The sequence below is a fragment of the Heterodontus francisci genome, chromosome 13, assembly GCF_036365525.1.
Source record: "Heterodontus francisci isolate sHetFra1 chromosome 13, sHetFra1.hap1, whole genome shotgun sequence".
NCBI lineage: Eukaryota > Metazoa > Chordata > Chondrichthyes > Heterodontiformes > Heterodontidae > Heterodontus > Heterodontus francisci.
The window spans coordinates 92,361,314-92,387,678 of record NC_090383.1 but is presented as its reverse complement, the minus strand read 5'-3'; the positions used below and the strand labels follow the sequence as shown (position 1 = coordinate 92,387,678).

The following is a 26,365-nucleotide window of genomic DNA, read 5'->3' as shown; positions in this document are numbered from 1 at the left end:
GGTATTTCTGAGACTAACTTTTCTAGTTTCTGTTTGTTGTTTTCCCTGCGGCTTGTTGCAAGAGCATCCCTGAAACTAAATGGTTTGAAAAGTCCTTCCGACAAATAATACAGGCACTGTAAGTCAAATTGAGATATTAAGATACGTGTAAACCTCCAGCATTTTACAACCAGCATTAATTTGTTCTTTTGATGGAAATTGTCTTATTTTGTTTGGATGATTCTACCTTTGATCTTTAAGCTTCTTTAATATCTTATCACAGGGATTTATGTCTCATTGATAAAAAGTTCTGTACTCAGAAAGGTAGAAAAGAAAAGTGCACACTCCTTGTCACTGCTTTGTGTAGAATGTTGGGAGAAGTCTTTGCTTTTCATCTCATCTCATTTAACTTTATTTGACCTTTTCCCGGTGCTTATAATACTGATGTGTAACAGGGAGAAAAAATTGGTTGAAACACTCAACAGTAAACTGTGTTGTTCTTCTTCATCACGTGTTCTCACAAGCATGTTATGGCTTGCAGAGAGATCAGTTAAGAAAATTTGATACAGAACGTATTGTGCTGTGAAGGAAATCTAAATAGCCATTACAGCAAAAGCTTTTTTTTTTGCTGCTCTCATTAACCTCATACTTTCACTGTTAAACTCTAAAACTAATTTAGATTCAATTCAGACGTAACATGCTGTCTGTTCACGTTTGATATGGGGCGGCGCAGTGGTTAGCACCGCAGCCTCACAGCTCCAGCGACCCGGGTTCAATTCTGGGTACTGCCTGTGTGGAGTTTGCAAGTTCTCCGTGTCTGCGTGGGTTTCCTCCGGGTGCTCCGGTTTCCTCCCACATGCCAAAGACTTGCAGGTTGATAGGTAAATTGGCCATTATAAATTGCCCCAGTATAGGTAGGTGGTAGGGAAATATAGGGACAGGTGGGGATGTGGTAGGAATATGGAATTAGTGTAGGATTAGTATAAATGGGTGGTTGATGGTCGGCACAGACTCGGTGGGCCGAAGGGCCTGTTTCAGTGCTGTATCTCTAAACTTCCATGTTGTGGGGGCACTGTCTGTATGCCCACTTCCATGGATGAAAATCAATGTGGAATACTCTCCTCCTCTTTACCCCTTTCTGTCCTCAGTGCCACTCCAGAGCTCCTCCGTTCTGTTATTGTTGTAACTGATTGAACACCATTGTACACTGTGGGAGGAAATCCGACCACCATGTGCAGCAGCATTGCAAAGAGGAGGTAAGATGTTGGAAGTGGGCTGCACTGGTAATGACCCGCAGCTCTACCTGCCCAAAGGGAATTAGCATAAGTCTGCCTAAATTTCTTCCACTGAGTAATATTCATGGGGGTTGAACATTGACAGGATTAATTGAGAGGAGGAAAGATAGTGTCACTGCTAAATAAAGTGGGCAGGGACAGGAGGGAAGGTGAGTGCTACTTATGACTGAAGGGAAGAAGGAGAGTGCCATTATTAACTGGTGGGGGACTTTTCAGGAGAAAAGTGCCAGTATTAAAGAACAAAGAACAAAGATAATTACAGCACAGGAACAGGCCCTTCGGCCCTCCAAGCCTGCGCCGATCCAGATCCTCTCTCTAAACATGTCGCCTATTTTCTAAGGTTCTGTATCTCTTTTCTTCCTGCCCATTCATGTATCTGTCTAGATACATCTTAAAAGACTCCATCGTGCCCGCATCTACCACCTCCGCTGGCAATGCGTTCCAGGTGCCCACCACCCTCTGCGTAAAGAACTTTCCACGCATATCCCCCCTAAACTTTTCCCCTTTCACTTTGAACTCGTGTCCTCTAGTAATTGAAACCCCCACTCTGGGAAAAAGCCTCTTGCTATCCACCCTGTCTATACCTCTCATGATTTTGTACACCTCAATCAGGTCCCCCCTCAACCTCCGTCTTTCTAATGAAAATAATCCTAATCTACTCAACCTCTCTTCATAGCTAGCGCCCTCCATACCAGGCAACATCCTGGTGAACCTCCTCTGCACCCTCTCCAAAGCATCCACATCCTTTTGATAATGTGGCGACCAGAACTGTACGCAGTATTCCAAATGTGGCCGAACCAAAGTCCTATACAACTGTAACATGACCTGCCAACTCTTGTACTCAATGCCCCGTCCGATGAAGGAAAGCATGCCGTATGCCTTCTTGACCACTCTATTTACCTGCGTTGCCACCTTCAGGGAACAGTGGACCTGAACACCCAAATCTCTCTGGACATCAATTTTCCCCAGGACTTTTCCATTTACTGTATAGTTCACTCTTGAATTGGATCTTCCAAAATGCATCACCTCGCATTTGCCCTGATTGAACTCCATCTGCCATTTCTCTGCCCAACTCTCCAATCTATCTATATTCTGCTGTATTCTCTGACAGTCCCCTTCACTATCTGCCACTCCACCAATCTTAGTGTCGTCTGCAAACTTGCTAATCAGTCCACCTATACTTTCCTCCAAATCATTAATGTATATCACAAACAACAGTGGTCCCAGCACGGATCCCTGTGGAACACCACTGGTCACACGTCTCCATTGTGAGAAACTCCCTTCTACTGCTACTCTCTGTCTCCTGTTGCCCAGCCAGTTCTTTATCCATCTAGCTAGTACACCTTGGACCCCAAGCGCCTTCACTTTCTCCATCAGCCTGCCATGGGGAACCTTATCAAACGCCTTACTGAAGTCCATGTATATGACATCGACAGCCCTTCCCTCATCAATTAACTGAGGGTTTTTTCCATGATTACAAGTTTTAAACATACATGTTACCATAAATTTAGCCAGATAGGTGGGATATGTGTACTATTAAATGTCAACTATGGCTCAGCAGATTGTGGGTTCAAGTCCCACTTCAGAGACTTGAGCACAAAAATCTAGGCTGACACTTCAGTGCAGTACAGAGGGAGTGCTGCACTGTCAGTGGTGTTGTCATTCAGTTGAGATATTACTGGTGCCCCACCTGTCTTCTCAGGTTCCATGCCATTTTTCAAAGATTGAAGAGTAGGGGGAGTTTGCCCTAGAGTTCTCAATGTTCCCGGAATGACCGGGAGTTTCCTGGAATCGGGATAATCCTCCCAAACTGTGCATCTAGCAGATGTTGAAATTTCTCACCGTATTGCATTCCCCCCCACCCAGGCTCGGAGGCTTCTGTGGCTGCTGCTGTAAACCTCAGGGTCAATGACATCATGGACCACTGCCACAGAAATCTGCAACAGCATGGGGTCACCAGGAATCCCTAAACTTGTGAAGGCTCTGAAATGTCACGTGATCAAACCTCCAGAAATGTTTCCAACCAGAGTTCGCTCTTGTGTCCTGGCAAATATCTGTCCCTAAACAAACATCACTAAGACAGGTTATCTGGTCATTATCACATTGCTGTTTATGAGATCTTGCTGTGTGCATAATGGCTGCCCCTTTTCCTACATTTCAGCAGTGACTGCACTTCTAAAGTTGACTGTAAAGTGCTTTGGGATGTCCTGATGTTGTGAAAGGCATCATATAAATACAAGTTCTGTCTCTATATATATATATATATATATATATATATATTTCAATAGCATATTTTAACAATCTATAGTTAACATGAAATTGATCCGGATGAAACTGACGAGAACAGCTGCCGATACTTTAATCTCCGATCCTGCTGTCTTCACAGTCCAGAGTGTCTGCAGCCACGGCATGCGGTAAGTCCATTGAGGTGAAGAAGGAGCTGCGGGACCCTAGGGAAGTCTTGAGAAAAGGTGCCCCGATCACCCAAAAAATCCACGAACGGCCCCTCCGGCCGCAACTTCAAAGCGCCCGCGGGAGATGGCTCGGAGAGCATCTGCAACGCACTGTCGGCAATGCTGCATGCCTTTATTTAAACCACTGCAAAAAAAAAACCCCATAGCGAATGTAATCACCTCGAAGTCTGCCAAAAGATGCTTCACCTCCCAAAGGACGTGGATGAGCTTTCCGGACGTCGATGGTGGGCACTGAGGAAATGGCTTATTACCTGCACCAGATTCCACCCCCCTCCCCCCCCCTTTACCCCCCTTCCACCCCCCCCCACCCCCGTCCCCTTCCCTGCTCCACCCTCTCAGCTCACCCCCTCACAACCCCGTCCCAGCCCGCCCCCCCCTCGCACCATCTTCACCCCGCACCCCCTTCCCCTGCACCCCCCCCCCACCCCCTCCCTCTACCCCTCCCCCTTGCATCCCCTCCTCCCACCGGCACCATCCTACACCTGTGTAGGGGCCCCAACAACCCCACTGCCTTGTGGGCGTCTCGGGAGAGACTAAGGCTAAGGGAGTAAACCCTAACAGAAAATCCGGAGCGGAACCCCGTAGGCGGTCATGTGTCACCTTTGGCATGTTTCCGGCAGTTCCTGCAGCCATACTGGTGCCAAACGTCGTGTCCTGCACTCCTTTGGACCCCACCAGAAAGGCCGAGAGGGGGGTTTTGACGACTGGGCAACTCTCAACCTCCATAAATTTGCCCAGGCATGCGCCATGGAGAGGTCACTCCATAGTTGCCTCACAGCGACTGAAACAACACGGAAGGCAGCAGTTACGGGTTATAAGTCCAGATAAATTGGCGTAGAAACTGGGCGCCACGGGTTGCCTTTGTCGGTGGGAGAGGTCATTGCACCTCACTGGACAGCTACCGCCCGCCTCAAACCGGGCAGCCCCCGGTCAATAAGGTTCTGTCCCGCCACAGTCTGCCTGCTTCAATGGGTGCTTGGAGCTCAGGGTCATTGCCCGAAAGGTGGACTGATACACCGCACCAAACAACATGAAAAAAGGAAAGAAGGTACCAGCCCTTCGCTTTGCAAGCTGGAACGTCAGAACTATGTGTCCTGGCCTGTCGGAAGACCTTACACAAATCAACGATTCTCGGAAGACCGCCATCATTAACAACGAGCTCAGTAGACTCAATGTGGACATTGCAGCACTTCAGGAGACTCGCCTCCCCGCGAGTGGCTCTCTAGCAGAGCAAGACTACACCTTCTTCTGGCAGGGCAGGGATCCTGAAGAACCAAGACAGCATGGAGTGGGCTTTGCCATCAGAAACCCCTTGCTCAGCATGATAGAGCCTCCCTCAAATGGCTCGGAACGCATACTGTCCATCCGACTGCTCACCACCTCTGGTCCAGTACACCTACTCAGCATCTATGCTCCAACACTCTGTTCCGCACCTGAAGCTAAAGACCAGTTCTATGAACAACTCCATAACATCATTAGCAGCATCCCCAACACCGAACACCTATTCCTGCTGGGGGACTTTAATGCCAGGGTTGGGGCCGACCATGACTCATGGCCCTCCTGCCTTGGGCGCTATGGCGTTGGAAGGATGAATGAGAATGGGCAGAGACTGCTTGAGTTGTGTACCTATCATAACCTCTGCATCACCAACTCGTTCTTTCACACTAAACCCTGTCACCAGGTTTCATGGAGGCACCCAAGATCACGTCGTTGGCACCAGCTAGACCTCATTGTCACAAGGCGAGCCGCCTTAAACAGTGTTCAAATCACACGCAGCTTCCACAGTGCGGACTGCGACACCGACCACTCCCTGGTGTGCAGCAAGGTTAGACTCAGACCAAAGAAGTTGCATCATTCCAAGCAGAAGGGCCACCCGCGCATCAACACGAGCAGAATTTCTCACCCACAGCTGTTACAAAAATTTCTAAATTCACTTGTAACAGCCCTTCAAAACACTCCCACAGGGGATGCTGAGACCAAGTGGGCCCACATCAGAGACGCCATCTATGAGTCAGCTTTGACCACCTACGGCAAAAGTGCGAAGAGAAATGCAGACTGGTTTCAATCTCATAATGAAGAGCTGGAACCTGTCATAGCCGCTAAGCGCATTGCACTTTTGAACTACAAGAAAGCCCCCAGCGATTTAACATCCGCAGCACTTAAAGCAGCCAGAAGTACTGCACAAAGAACAGCTAGGCGTTGCGCAAACGACTACTGGCAACACCTATGCAGTCATATTCAGCTGGCCTCAGACACCGGAAACATCAGAGGAATGTATGATGGCATGAAGAGAGCTCTTGGGCCAACCATCAAGAAGATCACCCCCCTCAAATCTAAATCGGGGGACATAATCACTGACCAACGCAAACAGATGGACCGCTGGGTTGAGCACTACCTAGAACTGTACTCCAGGGAGAATGCTGTCACTGAGACTGCCCTCAATGCAGCCCAGCCTCTACCAGTCATGGATGAGCTGGACATACAGCCAACCAAATCGGAACTCAGTGATGCCATTGATTCCCTAGCCAGCGGTAAAGCCCCTGGGAAGGACAGCATTACCCCTGAAATAATCAAGAGTGCCAAGCCTGCTATACTCTCAGCACTACATGAACTGCTATGCCTGTGCTGGGACGAGGGAGCAGTACCCCAGGACATGCGCGATGCCAATATCATCACCCTCTATAAAAACAAAGGTGACCGCGGTGACTGCAACAACTACCGTGGAATCTCCCTGCTCAGCATAGTGGGGAAAGTCTTTGCTCGAGTCGCTCTGAACAGGCTCCAGAAGCTGGCCGAGCGCGTCTACCCTGAGGCACAGTGTGGCTTTCGTGCAGAGAGATCGACTATTGACATGCTGTTCTCCCTTCGTCAGATACAGGAGAAATGCCGTGAACAACAGATGCCCCTCTACATTGCTTTCATTGATCTCACCAAAGCCTTTGACCTCGTCAGCAGACGTGGTCTCTTCAGACTACTAGAAAAGATCGGATGTCCACCAAAGCTACTAAGTATCATCACCTCATTCCATGACAATATGAAAGGCACAATTCAACATGGTGGCTCCTCATCAGAGCCCTTTCCTATCCTGAGTGGTGTGAAACAGGGCTGTGTTCTCGCACCCACACTTTTTGGGATTTTCTTCTCCCTGCTGCTTTCACATGCGTTCAAATCCTCTGAAGAAGGAATTTTCCTCCACACAAGATCAGGGGGCAGGTTGTTCAACCTTGCCCGTCTAAGAGCGAAGTCCAAAGTACGGAAAGTCCTCATCAGAGAACTCCTCTTTGCTGACGATGCTGCTTTAACATCTCACACTGAAGAATGCCTGCAGAGTCTCATCGACAGGTTTGCGTCTGCCTGCAATGAATTTGGCCTAACCATCAGCCTCAAGAAAACGAACATCATGGGGCAGGATGTCAGAAATGCTCCATCCATCAATATTGGCGACCACGCTCTGGAAGTGGTTCAAGAGTTCACCTACCTAGGCTCAACTATCACCAGTAACCTGTCTCTAGATGCAGAAATCAACAAGCGCATGGGTAAGGCTTCCACTGCTATGTCCAGACTGGCCAAGAGAGTGTGGGAAAATGGCGCACTGACACGGAACACAAAAGTCCGAGTGTATCAGGCCTGTGTCCTCAGTACCTTGCTCTACGGCAGCGAGGCCTGGACAACGTATGCCAGCCAAGAGCGACGTCTCAATTCATTCCATCTTCGCTGCCTTCGGAGAATACTTGGCATCAGGTGGCAGGACTATATCTCCAACACAGAAGTCCTTGAAGCGGCCAACACCCCCAGCTTATACACACTACTGAGTCAGCGGCGCTTGAGATGGCTTGGCCATGTGAGCCGCATGGAAGATGGCAGGATCCCCAAAGACACATTGTACAGCGAGCTCGCCACTGGTATCAGACCCACCGGCCGTCCATGTCTCCGTTATAAAGACGTCTGCAAACGCGACATGAAATCGTGTGACATTGATCACAAGTCGTGGGAGTCAGTTGCCAGCATTCGCCAGAGCTGGCGGGCAGCCATAAAGACAGGGCTAAATTGTGGCGAGTCGAAGAGACTAAGTAGTTGGCGGGAAAAAAGACAGAGGCGCAAGGGGAGAGCCAACTGTGCAACAGCCCCAACAAACAAATTTCTCTGCAGCACCTGTGGAAGAGCCTGTCACTCCAGAATTGGCCTTTATAGCCACTCCAGGCGCTGCTTCACAAACCACTGACCACCTCCAGGCGCGTATCCATTGTCTCTCGAGATAAGGAGGCCCAAAAGAAAAAGAAAGAGTTAACATGCGTACAAATTTTTACCAACTTGTCGTGAAATGTCACTGTTACCCCACTTTTAAACACTGGTGACAAGTGAACAGTGAAAAATTTGAAGATCATTAATTAGGATTTGATTCATTTCAAATTATAGCCAAAAATCTTGGCTCTGTAGTGTCAGCACTATGGAAGCCCGGAGGCCCAAAAATGGCAGCTGATTCACTTCTGTCATGATCTGCGGGGCATGCCATGCTTGTAAGGGCACAAGCGCGGGCGTGCCATGTATGTGCCAGAGGCATGAAGAGTGGGCAAATCATGACGGGACTCGGCGGCTAATGCTGATTTGGCGCCCAACTTTCCATTTTGGACCTCGCAGGTCCTGTTAATGCCCTCTCTTAAACACTTTCAGCTGAACATGCATTCAGTTGTATGAGGGACCCTTCCCACTAGAGCTATTTAAAGGTATCACCATGGGATTTTCAGGTAAAGTGCTTTTGACCTTTTTTTTGCTGTAGAGTTAGTGGAAGTACTGTGGACTGTGATGTTGGAGGAGTTCTAAAAAGTTGTTGGAGTTAGAAAGGAGTGGGGATGGACTTTTCCAATGAGTGCAGTGGAGTTTGAAGGCCTGTGAGCAGAAAGCCTGCTATCACTCATGGGGGTTATATTTTCAGTGCTTGTTTGGTGCAACATGACAAGGAGTTAGAGCAGAGGCAGCAGAGAACGGAAAGCTGTGGGCAGAGGAAGGAGGAGGAGGGCTCTGAATGGAATGTTTACCCACTTCTTCAGGGAGCACTTCTCCTACCTCCACCTAAGCCAGGAATAGTGTCTTATGTGGCTACAATTCACCAAGGACGTGGTCACTGAACTGTGCTACCTCTTCCAACCAGTACTGCAGCCACACAGCAGGCCAAGGACGGCACTGCCAGTGGTCATCAATGTTACCATCTCCCTGAATTTCGCGCAAGCAGATTCTTCCAGGCTGGGCCTGGTGACGTTACCAACATTTCACAGTTCACCATGCATCGCTGCATCAGGGAAGTGACAGAGGCCCTGTATGGCAGGAGAGGATCTTCATAGTCTTCTCTCTATAGCTTTGCCAGGATAGCTGAATTCCCAATGGTGCAGGGAGCAATTGACTGCACACATGTGGCTTTGCGGGTGCCACATATTAGCCGGGAGATATACCAAAACTGCAAGGGGAACCACTCCCTTAACATGCACTTGGTGTGTGATTATGCAGAGAGCATCATGTCGGTGAATGTCCACTATCCAGGCAGCAGCCATCTTGCTTTCGTGATGCACCAGTCAGCCATATCCACCATATTTCTATCACCACAACAAACCAGAGGTTGGCTGCTTGTTGATAAGGATTACCTGCTCTACATGTGGCTTATGACTCCCCTCTGCCACCTGACCATGTGTGGACAGCACGCGCACAATGAGAGCCATGCTGCCACGAGGAACATGGTGGAGCAAACCATCAGCGTTTAAAACAATGGTTCCGCTGTCTGTGCCTTGACCAGGTGCCAGGTAATCTCAGCCAGGCAAGAGGAAATTGTGCATCACGATCTCCGCACCTGCTGGCAGGCCTTATCAAATTTTTAGCCCTACATTCTTTCCCCCTACCTTTGCCCATGCACAGCAACAGCTAGACTGTGATAAGTGAGATATGCATTACTCTCAAAATTGATCATTCAACATTAGTGTTGTTCCATAATATATAACATTAAGAACTTGCATTATATATTACTGTAGAAAAGCAACCCACGGTGATAAATGGAGGAGGAAAATGAGTAGATACCATGCACTCATGCAAGAGTTAGGAGAGATAAGCAAAATTTTACTCTAAAATTTGGGTTTTGAAAGGTTTTTAAACATGAAGGTAAAAAAAAAAGTAGAAAGAATTAAAAAGGACATATCAGAGAGTACAGCTAAGACAGTGAAGGCTTTGCCATCATTAATGAAGAGTGGCAATGGGTGCACAGGAATGAGAGTCAGAGTACCAGAAAGCAGGGTAGGCTGTTGTGGTACATCTTTAAGACGTGTGATCATGTTATAATGCACACGTGTAAGAGCTGTGATGTAACACACCATGTGACTCCTGGTCTGAGGGCAGTCTGAAGAAAGTACCTGTACAAATGAAGACCTGTGTTTGTATGCAGAACCACCCTAAATAAAGAATCCACGTTTTTGTGTTACTGATCCTGTCTTGAGTGGTCAGTGCCTTGTGTGTAGTAGTCACTAACACAGAGGTTAAGAAAACACAATATGGTGGCAGCTTGTAGGACTTTCAACATCTCAATGTTTTGAGTGCTCTTCCGCAATTTCGAAAAAGTGCTAGCCACAGCCATTGCCAACTTTATGGAACTTCAAGGGCTTGAATATTGGTTCCATTGCTTCATGCAACATCAGCAGTATAGGCAGCAGGGTAGGCTTGTGTGCACTTGGGGCTGCGAGGTTGGGCAGTTACAGACTCCAGTTAGACTCGATATCCATGGAGAACCTGCGGGTCAGATTTCTCGCGTTTGGAGAAACTTGTGAAGGTCTGAATGTGCTGGACACTGTAAAGATTAAACAGACCCCCGAGTGAGAGATGCGTTGAATGGATTAGAGCCATAGCAATAGTGGGCTACCAGGTTGAGCACAAAAATGGGTCAGCTTTAATATTAATAACTCCGCAATCTGACGGTGAGCTGAGGACAGGGTGAGATATAAGGCACGGAATGGAGGAAAAATCGCCATTGTTGTTTCAGGTCTTTGAAATTTTTAGCGCCAAAACCACCCTTCATGGCGGGGCCAAATCAGAAAGCGCACGAATTGGGCGACAGCACCACACCCTCCAAATGGAACTGCAGGCAATTACTGCTGCAGTATTTTTGTCTGCCTATACAGCAGGAGACAGCACCACCCGCTCCAAGTGGAACTGCAGGCGGTTACTGCTGCTTTTTTTCTGTCCACCTGTACAGCAGGAGATTTCTTTTGACTTCACACAGAATAATGGTAGTGAGTCATTACAAGAATGACATCGCAGTTTCCTACCATCATCTGGAAAGCAGCTGACCTGCTGTCAGAATCTCAGCTCTTCAGGCAAAGGGTTGAGCTATGTTTTGTCGATTTAGCAGTCACAGAACTGGAGAAGCAAGCAATGAAAGTATGCATTGCCATTGGCAATGAAGGCTTACATCACCTTAACACTTCTGTTCTCACCAAAGAAGAGCCAAAGGATCCTGCTAAAATCTAGTCCACATTAGAAGATTAACTTTGTGTCGAGATCAATTTTTGGGTCCATCAGCTTGAGTTCATGTCTTTTGAACAGCAGCCAACTGAGTGCATTGACCAGTTTGTCAGTCAGTGTCAAGCTAAGGGTTGTGAGTGTGAATTCACAGAGGGTGAACTGGCAGACCGTATCATCAAGCTAATGATCGCATCCAGAACAGGGTATACAGTGGATGCCTTGCTCAAAGATAGTGATGATGGTGAGAGTCCAAGTCTGAATAGGCGAGAGGAACAGTCATTTCACATTGCCAACATCACTGAACGCACTGATTCGATTACTCCACTGGAGGTGTTGCTGTCTATTCATGTTCTGTGTCCGAAAAAGGAGGGAATGTATGTGCTTTGGATGAAGGTGGACACGGGGGCCAGCACAAATATTTTATCTCTATGAATACTACAGAACATGTATCCAGGTAAATGGCGAGCCATGGTGACACTGATGAACACGTAACTAACCGCATGCAGTGGTTCATTAATTCCGTGTTTCGGGTCCATCAAGATTAATTGCAAATACAACCAATCGGAATGGAAATCCCAACTTTTTTATACCATCCAAAGGCCGGACCTGCTATCGCAGGACTACAGGCATGCAGGGATTTGACCCTGGTAACGATACATGGCATTGGGCATCGCCACGGGAGCGAACCAAACATGAAGGACAAACCAATTCACTCTGTCGAGGATCTCACATTGGTTTACACTGACTGTTTCAACAGAATAGGTAGCTTCAAGGGAGACACAACACCTCACTTTCGGGATGATGTCGCACCCACCCATCGACCCACCCCGAAAATGTAGTGTCTATATCCAAGTCAAACTCAAGACCGGGCTTGATAAGATGGAAGCAGATGGTATCATACAGCACATCCAGAACCACACTGACTGGTACAACTCCCTCACCTGCATTGTAAAAAAGGATAGCAACTTGCATGTATGTTTGGACCCAGCAGGCTGAACAGGGATCTCAAAAGATGTCAGCATAAGATTCCCACCCTTGAAAAGTTCAACTCCAAGTTTGCAGATGCACAGTTCTTTTCAAAGCTGGATGCCAAGAATGGCTATTGGTCAGTACACTTAGCTAAACAATCACAAGAGCTCACCACCTTCCTTTTGCTAGGTACTGCTCTCTTTCGGCGTGTCCATTAGTCAAGATGTGTTCCAGCAACACTTCCTGAGTCAGATGCCAGGGTGTGTGTGTATATTGCCGCCGACATTGCTGTGATGGACCAGAGCAGAGCATGACCGCAACCTACATGCTCTGATGCGTGCGGCATGGAAGGAAGGCCTCTTCTTTAACAGCCGCAAATGTGAAGTACACATTCGACAAATCAGTTTCTTCGGGTCTATATACTCTGCTGTGAGGCCATTCGACCGGACCCAGGCAAGTTGGACGACGTCCACGCAATGCCTGTTTCGCAGGATAAGGAAGACTTCCAGATGGGTTTCACTCAGAAAGTTGGGCCATTGAGAGATCTGCTGAAAAAGGGCACTCCTTTCCATTGGCAGGAAGATCACCAATGTGTCTTCAACCAGTTGAAAACCTCGCTGACAGAAAACACCTTGATTCTTCACTTCTCTGACCCAGAGGAGGTTTGCCATGCTGAAAGTTGATGCCTTGCAGTAGGGTCTGGGTGCCTTTTTGTTACGAAAGGGGCGGTGGTTGGTTTTATGTCCAAAGCTTTGTCACCAGCCCAGGCTGATGACTCAAATATCAAGAGAGAAACCTTGGCTCTCATTTTCAGCGTTACACACTTCCACATACCTCTTCAGTAAACGCTTTGTGTTGGAAACTGACCACAAGTCTCTGGAAATAATCTGGAGGAAACCTTTGATGAGCGTACCACTGTGCCTTCAGCACTTGCTGGTGAAAATACAAGGGTATGATTGTGACGTGAAGTATAAAGCGGCCAAGTTGATGACCATCTCAGACATGCTGAGCTGATTGCTTAACGCAGTGAAGGCCGAAGATGTTTCGGTCGACTGGCAGGTTGACCTTGACTACGTGGAGCTCGAGGATGTACAGCATATCAACTTGATTCACTGGTTCAAATGTGACTGACTAGTAGTCAGTCAAGAACCTGACAAGAAAGCCCCCAGCGATTTAACATCCGCAGCACTTAAAGCAGCCAGAAGTACTGCACAAAGAACAGCTAGGCGTTGCGCAAACGACTACTGGCAACACCTATGCAGTCATATTCAGCTGACCTCAGACACCGGAAACATCAGAGGAATGTATGATGGCATGAAGAGAGCTCTTGGGCCAACCATCAAGAAGATCGCCCCCCTCAAATCTAAATCGGGGGACATAATCACTGACCAACGCAAACAGATGGACCGCTGGGTTGAGCACTACCTAGAACTGTACTCCAGGGAGAATGCTGTCACTGAGACTGCCCTCAATGCAGCCCAGCCTCCACCAGTCATGTATGAGCTGGACATACAGCCAACCAAATCGGAACTCAGTGATGCCATTGATTCCCTAGCCAGCGGAAAAGCCCCTGGGAAGGACAGCATTACCCCTGAAATAATCAAGAGTGCCAAGCCTGCTATACTCTCAGCACTACATGAACTGCTATGCCTGTGCTGGGACGAGGGAGCAGTACCCCAGGACATGCGCGATGCCAACATCATCACCCTCTATAAAAACAAAGGTGACCGCGGTGACTGCAACAACTACCGTGGAATCTCCCTGCTCAGCATAGTGGGGAAAGTCTTTGCTCGAGTCGCTCTGAACAGGCTCCAGAAGCTGGCCGAGCGCGTCTACCCTGAGGCACAGTGTGGCTTTCGTGCAGAGAGATCGACTATTGACATGCTGTTCTCCCTTCGTCAGATACAGGAGAAATGCCGTGAACAACAGATGCCCCTCTACATTGCTTTCATTGATCTCACCAAAGCCTTTGACCTCGTCAGCAGACGTGGTCTCTTCAGACTACTAGAAAAGATCGGATGTCCACCAAAGCTACTAAGTATCATCACCTCATTCCATGACAGTATGAAAGGCACAATTCAACATGGTGGCTCCTCATCAGAGCCCTTTCCTATCCTGAGTGGTGTGAAACAGGGCTGTGTTCTCGCACCCACACTTTTTGGGATTTTCTTCTCCCTGCTGCTTTCACATGCGTTCAAATCCTCTGAAGAAGGAATTTTCCTCCACACAAGATCAGGGGGCAGGTTGTTCAACCTTGCCCGTCTAAGAGCGAAGTCCAAAGTATGGAAAGTCCTCATCAGAGAACTCCTCTTTGCTGACGATGCTGCTTTAACATCTCACACTGAAGAATGCCTGCAGAGTCTCATCGACAGGTTTGCGTCTGCCTGCAATGAATTTGGCCTAACCATCAGCCTCAAGAAAACGAACATCATGGGGCAGGATGTCAGAAATGCTCCATCCATCAATATTGGCGACCACGCTCTGGAAGTGGTTCAAGAGTTCACCTACCTAGGCTCAACTATCACCAGTAACCTGTCTCTAGATGCAGAAATCAACAAGCGCATGGGTAAGGCTTCCACTGCTATGTCCAGACTGGCCAAGAGAGTGTGGGAAAATGGCGCACTGACACGGAACACAAAAGTCCGAGTGTATCAGGCCTGTGTCCTCAGTACCTTGCTCTACGGCAGCGAGGCCTGGACAACGTATGCCAGCCAAGAGCGACGTCTCAATTCATTCCATCTTCGCTGCCTTCGGAGAATACTTGGCATCAGGTGGCAGGACTATATCTCCAACACAGAAGTCCTTGAAGCGGCCAACACCCCCAGCTTATACACACTACTGAGTCAGCGGCGCTTGAGATGGCTTGGCCATGTGAGCCGCATGGAAGATGGCAGGATCCCCAAAGACACATTGTACAGCGAGCTCGCCACTGGTATCAGACCCACCGGCCGTCCATGTCTCCGTTATAAAGACGTCTGCAAACGCGACATGAAATCGTGTGACATTGATCACAAGTCGTGGGAGTCAGTTGCCAGCATTCGCCAGAGCTGGCGGGCAGCCATAAAGACAGGGCTAAATTGTGGCGAGTCGAAGAGACTTAGTAGTTGGCAGGAAAAAAGACAGAGGCGAAAGGGGAGAGCCAACTGTGCAACAGCCCCAACAAACAAATTTCTCTGCAGCACCTGTGGAAGAGCCTGTCACTCCAGAATTGGCCTTTATAGCCACTCCAGGCGCTGCTTCACAAACCACTGACCACCTCCAGGCGCGTATCCATTGTCTCTCGAGATAAGGAGGCCCAAAAGAAAGAAAAGTAGCAGTGACGGCAGCTATCCCACATTCCAGGAGCTATGGAAGACTATAGTGGAAGGTTGGTCAGACTCCATACAAGACATGGCTGAATCCATCAAATCGTTTTCGAACTTCAGAGTTGAGTTTCGAATCGTGCATGGTGTCATTTTTAAGGCAGGCAAGTCCTGAACCCTGAAATAAAAATAAGAAATGCTGGAAATAGTCAGCAGGTCTGGCAGCATCTGTGGAGAGAGAAGCAGAGTTAACGTTTCGGGTCAGTGACCCTTCTTCGGAACACTGAAGTCCTGAACCCTGCCTTGCTACGGGCTGACAACTCCAATAGCTTCACCAATCACATATGCGTATTGACCATACCAGGTGGTTGGCCAGGGAGACTGTACATTGGCCGAGCATCAATGACGATATTGCGACTGTTATTCAGACATGTCAGGCAACCAAGTCAACGTCAGGAACTTCTCATTCCTCATGAGATTCCTGCATTCCCATGGACAAAGATTGCCACTGATGTGTTCCATGTGAATGACTCTGATTACCTCGTTGTCACAGATTATTTTTCAAAGTATCTGATTATCCAACGGCTACATGACACATTGAGTTCTACAGTAGCGAGCACTATCAGTGCTATTTTCAGCTTGTTCAGGGCACCTGAGGAGATGATTTCCAATAATGGGCCTCAGTACACTGGGAAATCGTTTTGTGACATGTGCCAGAAATGGGGTGTTACGCAAACCACATCTTCACCCCATTATCTGGGTTCCAGTGGTCTGGCAGAACTATGATGCACACTGTCAAATTACTGATTATCAAATGCCAGCAGACGGATCCAGACTTGCACATTGCCATGCTCCATGCAGCTCTGAGTTCTACCATTCCATCCCCAGCCGAGCTTATGTTCGGGTGCCAGATCTGTACTGATCTTCCGAGTTTCCATCGTTCCATCTACCCTGAAGTTAGGGACACTCTTTTGGAGCAATGGGGAAAGATGAAATAGGTACACGATAGTCATGCTGGAAGCAAGCTTTCCAAATTAGCGGTAGGACAACAGGTCACAGTACAGAATCCTGTAACTGGCACAACTCTCCAGGGTTCAACCAGAACCATGTTCGTACAAAGGTACTACTTCTACTGATGCAACATTTCATAGGAATAGAGGTCAGATCAGAACATTCCATGATCCCAGATCCATGGAAGACTCTATCACAAACTGGACAAGATCAAAGACGAAGTCTTGGGCAGACATTACACATTCTACTCCCATAGAAAAGAGTCCATGCAAATTTGTTCTGGATTCCAAGAACTGTTCTCCTGTTTCTAGATCAGGCCGTTCGATCAAACCACCTTTACATTATCATGAGTGATGATTTGAACGTATGAACATACAAATTAGGAGCAGAAGTAGGCCATTCGGCCCCTCGAGCCTGCTCCGCCATTCAATAAGATCATGGCTGATCTATTTGTGTTTCAAATTCCACACTCCCATCTACCCCCAATACCCTGCTGAAGGCAACGGAAGCCATGACAGTGTGAATCATAGTTCTGCCAGACCATGCAGATTCTGCATGTCTCTGGTACTGTTTTGTACTATGTATGGTTATCTCCTATTACTGTTGTTGCATTGTATGTAGTTAACTTTTACCTATCTGAGGCAGGCTATGTTTTTATTTGGAAAAGGGGGGATGTTGTGGTACACCTTTGAGACCCATGGTTATGTTATAATGCACAGCAGTGCAAGAGCTATGATGTAACACACCATGTGACTTCTGGTCTGCGGGCAGTCTGAAGAAAGTACCAGTACAGTGAAGATCCATGCAGAACCACCCTTAAATAAAGAGCACACGTTATTGTGTTACTGATCCCGTACTGAGTGGCCAGTGCCTTCTGTGTGGTAGTCACTAACATAGCAGTTAAGAAAACACAAATGGGGAACATAAGGCTTGAGAGAATTGCAAGGGAGGCTGATGCTAACACTCCCAAGAAGCAGGCCTCTGTCTCCCTGCCAGCTTGACCACTGCAATTGGATCAAGTGAAGGTTATCAAATAAACTAAACAACAAGCAAAAAAATAGCATATGTAAGCATGCCCACCTCTCCATCTGAATCCCGTGTAGCTGCTAAAATACAGGAAAGTCACTGCATGAGAGAATGAGACAGTTATCTCAAGGCAACAGCAGGGCAATTCAGTGATAACATCTGAATAACCATGTGAGAGGAAGAAGGTAAGTCCATTTTGTAATTCCACAAGGGTGGACACCCTGTTGCAAATGTGCTTTTTAGTTACTTTCAACACTTTACATGCAAATTTCAAGTTAAACATTTTGCATTAAAATTCTGAAGTACAAGACCATTGTTTTACTTAGGTTTAAGGTTGGTGAGCCACAGTAACTTCACAACAGCTGCAGACTTGCATAATTTGCAACTTAAATAAAAAGCCTATGCTGTTCCTGCCCAGCAACTGTTCCTGTTTGTAATACTGGTGGTCCCTTTCTAGTTACGATGGCTCCCTGCTCCTGTTTGTGATATGGTACCCAGTGCTCCCATTTGTGACACTGCCCCCAGTTCTGTTAATGTTACCACCCCTTCACTCATGCGCCACTTGCTCTTCTCCATCACTTCTGCTCTGTTGCCGCCTGCTGTTGCTATTACTTCAGGCAGTTAAGTGAGAGAAAAATGACTGAAGTGAGTGTTCTTGTGCTGAAGAAATTTGTGAAGAACTTTTGGTGTTCCATGAAGGCCTCATGGCACATTGTAGTTGCTTTTGTCTGTATCACATTAAAGTGGAAAATACAAGAAAACCATTGTCTGAATAAGTAAAGCACAGAAAATGTTTAGCAAATTATTGAAGGGTTTCAAGTTTTTGCGCGCTTCTTAATCTTGTTCAAAATGTTGTGTTTTGCCTAAAGCTGTTTATGCAGCTTGTTTGATTCGACAGTGTAGTCACTTTGATTCTCTGATTCTGCATTTTGAATCCTTAAATCTTTCAGGATACATTCTGATTTTACAAAGATGCTAAAGGTGTTTTCAGCTAGTAAAGTGACCATCAGTCGGAGAAAGCTGTTCCTCGTGATCATTGGCACTTGTGGTGTTTGTTTGTTAGCATTTTAGGCAACCTACAAATCATACAGTTTCTAGCAGCCAAACATAGAAGTCTGACCGAACTAGGGGAGATTGTTTTCTATGTTGATGTTATGTAATGCTGCTTCCAACGGTGGACATACGTGTAACTGAGTCCTGAACAACGGCACATGTAAAATTATAAAAATAAAACCTGAATCTACTGAGGATTTTGCTCTAATAAAATTAGGCGTTTTTACTCCTGTCACACCATTGAATTGATCTGATCTTGGAGCTTGAATTTGAGGGGTCCAGGCCAATACAGAGTTTGAAACCTCACATCATTTAGTTTGCAACACGAATGCAAGAGCTTATAAGATCACAAGATGGTTACAAATGAGGATGAATTTTCAGCTCATCTTAGTTTATCCACCCAGAATGATCTTAAAATCACTCTGTTTCAGCATCCAATTATCTCTTGAACAATTCCAGGGCTTTTGCCTCTATTAATGTTTCCGAAAGTCTGTTCATACATTGAGCACTCTATGTATAAATAATTTTTCTGACATCAGTCCTAAATTTATCTTTATGTAGTTTGACTCTATCTCTTGTTTTAGTGAATTTAACTTATTGTAGTATTGAAGACATTCCTTTCTCATTCACTTAATTATCTGATGTCTTGATAAAATCATGGAATTTTGCTTGGTGGGTCACAATCCCAACGCAACCATAATTCCAGGTTGGGAAACCAGAAGTGGTCATGGCAGGACATCGGCTGCGGCCTTCCTGGAGGTGGCCAATTAAGAAGCCAAGGCACTGGCAGACTGTGCAGTCGGGTGGAGTGGGGGCACTCCAATGGCAGGAAACAGCTTTTGCCTTCGGAAAATAGCCCTTAAGTGGGGCTTTATTTGGCTGCCTGCCTCCATGGAGTGAGCTGCCAACTTTCATCCCAGGCCACCCCTGGGAAATGCCTCTGGAGCCAAGAAGATGCCAGGGAGCCGTCCCAAGTTGGTTTTCCCCTATTTTCCCTGCGCCTCCCCCTCCCCCCTCCAAACCCGTTTCCATGGGACCAGGACAATTCAGCCCCACATCACATATACCTCCTTTCCAAGCTGAAAACACCAGTGTTTCCTCATAACTCAGACCTCTGACACTGAAGATTAGCCTCATGGCTCTTCCTTGCAGTCTCCATGTGTCTCAGTGACTAGAACAAGACACAGTACTCGAGATGTTGTCTGATCAGAACACAACTTGATAACACCTCTTTCTGACTTGTATTATATGATGTTTTGGCTATGTAGTTCAATATTCGGTTGGCATTTTTGATTTCTGCTCTACATTGTTTGGACATGTTGATGTCGTGTCTTTCAATTTCATTCTTTGCTATTTCAGCACCATTCATGGAGTACATGCGTTGCTTATTTTTTTCCTCCAAAGTGCAGTATTTCACATTTGCCTGTTTTAAATTTAATCTTCCATTTTTCTGTCTACTTAAGTATTTTATCAAGCTGGTCTGCCTCCTGCCATTACACCACTCCTTCCAGTTTCATCTGCAAATGTGACACTTTGCATTAAGTTTCTGAATCCAGGTTATTTGTATCAATGAGAAACAATATTGGTCTCAACACTACTCAAGAAACCATAATAATAAAGAACAGAACTATGATTAAAGCTCAGACAGTTGACAACAACATTAAGGAGCAACAGCATGGTAATAGGTGAGCGATGCAGAATGTGCATTGGATTAAAAGGGAAAGGTTACAGGTGCTTGAAGGTCTTCACAAAGAACATTGACCTGAAACATTAACTGTGCTTCTCTCTCCACAGGTGCTGCCTGACCTGCTGGTTATCTCCAACACTTTCTTTTTTATTTCAGATTTCCAGCATTTTCAGTATTTTGCCTTTATTTTAGTTATATGATGGCATTGTCCATGTAAACTGTTGGGTTTAGTTGTATTTGTATTAGCAGTGTTGTAGGGCATTCTAGAGAAAGTCTTAGACTCTGGTAAAGGTTAACTAACAACTATTATTTACAGTTATTATATACACTCTCCACAAGCCACCTAAGCTAGCATCCTTTGTGCTGCTATACTTCTTCGCAAGCCTACCTCATGTGACTGTTACATCATCACTCGTAAATGGGAGGGGTCCCTCTCTCTGTCTTCAGTATTAACCCTTTACAACCTTAGACTACATCTCCCCCCAAGTTTTTATCCAACATTTTTCCAAACGTATACACATTTATGACTTCTCTACTACTGTCTCTCCCCACAAGTCTCTGACTTTATAGATTCAGTCTCATCGAAGGTTTGACAACTCTCCCTGATCTGGTTGTAATCTGTCTGGGACAATCAGTAGTCTTTGTAAGAAGTCTGGGTTGCTGACTTGGTTTTTCCTTTCTACGGATTGTAGTATTGCATTCAGTTTGGATTTGTTCTTATTCATCTGGATCTTTCAGATGGATTACTGGCAGTTGCTTTTGCAGAATGGGAATGATATTCCTCCAATTCCTTCACATATTCCCTTCATTCGTTGTATAACATACCATCGCTGATAGTCCTCATGTTTATGGATTACTGTATTGTTACGACCAGGTGAGAAGGGGTCAAGGAGTTCCCTCTCAGCCTTTGCCTGGTTTAACCGTAACAGGGTTTAATTCTAGAAACACCGTGTTTTTAGCTTCCCCTCAGTGAATCCTTGTTCATTGCTCCGTTTGTAAGGCAAAGAAATCAGACAGTTTCCCTTAGATTTAAACAAGAAAGGTAGAAGTTTATTAATCTTAAACTCTAATCCGGTTAACGACTACGAATATGCAGCGCAACCATGCTAGCATGTATACGCGATAAACACCCGCAGATAGAGACAGAAAAAGTAGAAAGAATAAAGGGGAAAAGTTTGAGCCAATATCTGTTAGTTATTTACTGTCCTTTGAGTTCAGTGTGGAGTCTTTGGTTGCTGGTAAGTCCTGCTATTTGTTGGGGCCCAGTTCACTCTTCAACTTGTTTTGATGTAGGAGTCTTTTTTCTCTTGCAGTTTATGTGTCTTCCGTGAACCCGGTGACTTGGGAGAAAGCAAGAGAGAGACAGCCAGAAGAGCGGCTTCCTTGTTCCAGCTTCAGTTGCAAACTGCCTTCTGACTAACTGGCTTAACTACTCCTGCGTTGTGGATTTCAAAGCTCTCGGTGGAGGGGGCTGGTGGCGGGGTGGGTCATGCTGTCTGTTACCAACAAGATGTGGAACTATTGCTCAGACCAGTCTCTGTTCATTGAATCAGTGAGAAATTCTTTGTCTCTCCAAGCACTGTCTCTTCCGGCCAGGTGTCTGATAATCTTCAAACAAGAAATTTCTTCACTCCAGCAACAGTTTAAAATCAATGTTCAGATGACAAAATTAATATGCCTCATTCTTGGCAGGTGGGGGTCTGCATGACTGTACCTTCTCATTCCAGGTCATGTATCCAAACGTTTTGACCATTGTTTAATTTGGGTAAGCTTCTCACTCAAAATCTCCTATTGTAATTTTAGGTTTGTTTCCTTCTGTAGGAGTTTTCTCTTTCTCAAACTTTCTCATAGTCTTGAGTCTTTAATCCAAGCATTAATTGTTGAGACAATACTGGAAGCTGTGTTCTTAATGTCCTTCCCATTAGTAGTTGTGCTGGTGATAATCTGCACGATAGTGGCATTGAACGATAACTAAGAGTGAGATAGGAATATCTTAATTTATCTTGGAGTAAAGATTTTATGGATCTCACACCTCGTTCTGCCTCACTATTGGACTGTGGATACCTCGGTAAGCTCGTCAGATGCTGAAAGCCTGTCTTTATGGCAAACTGGGCAAAAGATTTATTTGCAAGCTGTGGTCCGTTGTCTGATAATATTTTCTCCGGAATCACATGTCGTAAAGATTTCATAAGGATTCTGATAACTGCCTCGGTGGTTGTAGAATGTAATTGTCAGACTTCTATCCAACTCAAAAAGTAGTCAATAAAGATGATATATGACTTCCCACTAAACATGAATAAAGCCATGCTTAGCCTTTGCCAAGGTCGAGTTGGAAATTGGGTAGTCAACAGCGGTTTGTGCTGTTCTGGCCTCTGTATCAACCATTGTCTGACAGTTGTTGACCATGGTTTCAATATTCTTAGATATCCCAGGCCACTATTCCGAAGATTGTGCCCTCGCTCTGCACTTAGTTTATACCCAAATGGCCTTGGTGTAATCAATCTAAGATATTGGGTCTCATTGAAGTAGAAATAACAATTCTGTCGCTGTAAACTAATAAGTTGTCAATTCTGGTAAAGTATTTCCTATCCTCATGGAACATCTTCATCTTCTCCCTCCTCAACTTTTTTGTGGCCACCCTTTAGTATAATATTGTCTAATGTGAATGCACTCTTCATCATTCTTCTGTGCTTGTTGTATTTCTTGCAACTTCTGTGCGCTTGCTGGCCAAATTTGTGCTGTGTGTTGCGAGTATGACTCTATGTCACATATGAAATTCGTATCTTCCTGTGATGGATGATCTATGGTTACCCTTGATAACTCATCGGCTGATGATTGGAAGGAATTGTTTACCTTTGTTTGCTTGACTTAAGCTACCTTCTCAATCAGCTGCAGTTGTAAGCGTAGATTCCTGCCCAGTTAAGAAAATTCTTGATTGTGTGAGACGTATAAGCTGTCTACCAGTTGTCTTCCTTTATGCTGAAGCGTTGCTTGGAGTTTGCCTTTTACTCGCAGTTGTGTCCTGCCTGGAACATGCAGCTGTATATTTATCAGTTACAGGTAATGTCTCTTCACCCAAAGCTCTTGGTCAGACAATACTGTGATGCAACCCATGTGTCAAGCTTAAAATTCATGGGGTGTCCATTCGCACAGATGTCTGCTGGCCAGCAATCTTGGTCTGGATTACTGATTTCTCCCAAGAACTCTCCTGGTTCTTGCTCTTGTGAGTATTGCTGTATTCACAGCTGTTTGTGTGAAGGACTTCTGCTTTGTACCTTTAAGCAAAGAAATTTTGCTGTGGCACATTTTCCCATTGTGTCCAGTTTTCCCATAATTAAAACACTCAGCTTTGCTTGCTGGGCACTGCTCTCATCTGTGGGTCTTCTTGGCTCCATAACGTTAACAAGGTTTTCCTATTTCATGCGCTTCTCACCTGTATGTTTCTACTGTTCCTCAAAGTGTTTTCCTGGCTTTGGCTTAACCAGTTGGACGGGCATTGGACTCCTTCTCATCCATGCCTTGTCTTCAGCTCGTATGATGTCCCTATTCTGTTTGTGAACTTCAGCCTGTCTTACAATTTGAATGGCCTTTTCCAGTGTAAGGTCTTCCTTGGATTGAAACAGGTCTGTCAAGGATTCATCCACAATGCTGACGACTATCCTTTCTCTGATTAGTTCTGCCCTTTAATTCACGTATTCGCAAACTTCTGCCAATCTATACAGCTTATTAATATAGGAGTCTACAGATTTGCTAATTATCTGAGCCCGCTTATTAAATTTGGCTCTCTCCAAGATTTTATTGGTACGAAGATTAAAATATTTATCAAAAACGTGGAGTACAGCTTCGAATTTATCGGTAGCCTCGTTGATCCCTTGTTGGACAATTACATTGTCCGCAGTCGCCCCTACTGAATATAGAAGGGTGTTCACTTGTTCCACTTCTGATTTTGTATGGAGTTGCGAAGCGATTCAAGGCCTTAGGAACCTTTTTCTCCATACTAGCCAATTTTGAATCTGATTGGGTCCTTCTTGATTCTGGGAACTCTCAGGCATTTCTAATTTTGGATCCATATTGCTTTCTTAAGAGACTTTTTATGGTGTTCCCCTTTAAGAAATTCTGCTTGTTTTTTTTAATCAGGCTCGGTTGCTTTAATGGAGGCATCTCTGCTGTTTTTGAGAGTTTCTCGCTGTTTTAATAGGCTTTTTTAGGGTTTTCCCCTTTGTTTGAGAAATTCACTTTATTTTTTACAGGCTTGCTTGCCTTAATGGAGATGTCCCTGCTGTTTTCGGGGATTTCCTGCATTTTCAGGAGTTCACACACTTTCGGGGGTTTCCCGTTCTTCGCTCTCACATTTATCCCTCGTGAAGGATTGTGCTTTTCCCTGTCTGTTTTTTTTCCCGAGCACAATGCCATAAGAAAATTACTGCAAGCTTTTCAAAGGCTTTTAACGTGAACCCCAACCATCAGTATCGTAACTCACCTGATCGCAGGATTCTACTTGCAGGCCACCACGCTTCTGTTCAGTGATGCAGCCTGTATTTCTGTGCTCTGGCTCACCACAGTTGCGGAGCTCTTCATAGCCTCTTCTGCAGATAAGTAGTTTTCTTACTGTACCAGGCCTGTATTTATCTTTAAATTTCCCTGTTGTTGACCTGGTGTTTCTTCCAAAGGAAAGGAGATCTTCAAATTCTCCAGGTCCCTTTCACTGCTGTTTTACCATTGTTTTCCCGCTGCCACCATATTCGGTTTAGTTGTATTTGTATTAGTAGCGTCGTAGGGCATTCTAGAGAAAGTCTTAGACTCTGTTAAAGATTAACAGCTCCATTATGTACAGTTACTATATACACTCTCCACAAGCCACCTAAGCAATCATCCTTCATGCTGCTATACCTTCTTCTCAAGCCTGTCTCGTGACTGTTATGCATTGGGTTGAAAGGGAAGGGGTACAGGTGCTTGAAGGTCTTCACGAAGAACATTGAAGTACTTATGGAGAAGGGACTTTATGTGATAATATACAAGACAAAGCATTGCTCTTGTTGACATTGCAGAGCATTAGAGCTTCAGGGAGGAAAAGTAGTAGCTAGATGATGGCATTGTCCATGTAAACCACATAAAACAATGCAGTTCACAGGACAGCTGTATGATAACAAGACTCATCTTGTTATCATACAGCTGTCCTGTGAACTGCATTGTGTCCACTCATGGACACAGATAAGTGACAATATAGCACATCAGGAACTAGTTAGAAACTTACGCAGTAGGTGAAAATGTTTGAAGTGAGAACATCATTCAAAAAATGATGCATTCTTACCATGACCAAAAGAACTCATGGAAGGCCCACCATTAATAGTTTTAATTCTTGCCTATTATGTGCACTTCCTTTTAGTGTCACATTACTTCCCGTCACACTTTCCCATTGCACTCTTCCAAATGCCTGTGAGTAGCACAACAACGTCTGCAATTTTTTTATAAAACATAAATGGGTATGGAATTAATTAAGTTGTTCTGTACAATTTAAGGCAGCTGCTGGTTCTATGTTTTCTTGAGCCCTAACCCAGCTCGAGTTCACTCATGTGTAATGGAAAAAAACCTTTGTTTGATATGAGAGAACAGGAAATGCCTTAATTTGCTGCTAATTTTTGATACTTTTTTTCAGCAACAATGGCTTAGATTATCATTAAGCATCTGAGCAGAGTAGCCATGTGGTGTGCATTTTTTTTATTAATAGCATTTTGTGGAAAATGTGGGCATTGCCTGTATTTGCAAACTCAGCATGTATCATATATATTGTCTCATAGTTACGCTTACTGTCCTGTTGTAATGGTCATACACAGAACATCTGAGGGAAAAAATATTAACTGAGATTAAAAGAAAACATATGAAAATGGAAATACACAATGAAAGCAGAAAGTTCACAAAATGCACTATAGGTCAACGACAACTGCAGACAAGACAGACTTAGGTGTCAAATGTAGACCCTTTGTCAGAACTGGAATGATGAACTGTCTGCACCCAAAGCCTCAATCTGCCTTCTTTTTGCAGATGTTGCCAGAACTGTTGTGCAAGTTCAGC

At 45.5% G+C, this 26,365-nt stretch overlaps 1 protein-coding gene across 6 annotated transcripts in view; it reads left to right on the top strand.

Moving 5' to 3' along the window:
- prkcea (protein kinase C, epsilon a) overlaps positions 1–26,365 on the top strand; it is a 640,473-nt gene that overhangs the window by 554,165 nt on the left and 59,943 nt on the right. The window contains exon 13 of one of the 6 annotated variants that reach the window (XM_068045196.1): positions 21,607–21,769. The exons of the other annotated variants lie outside the window; for them this stretch is intronic. Coding sequence (XP_067901297.1) covers positions 21,607–21,709 — 103 coding nt within the window. The 3' untranslated portion in view covers positions 21,710–21,769. Of the gene's footprint in view, positions 1–21,606; positions 21,770–26,365 lie in introns of those variants that run through there. 6 annotated transcript variants of the gene reach the window in all.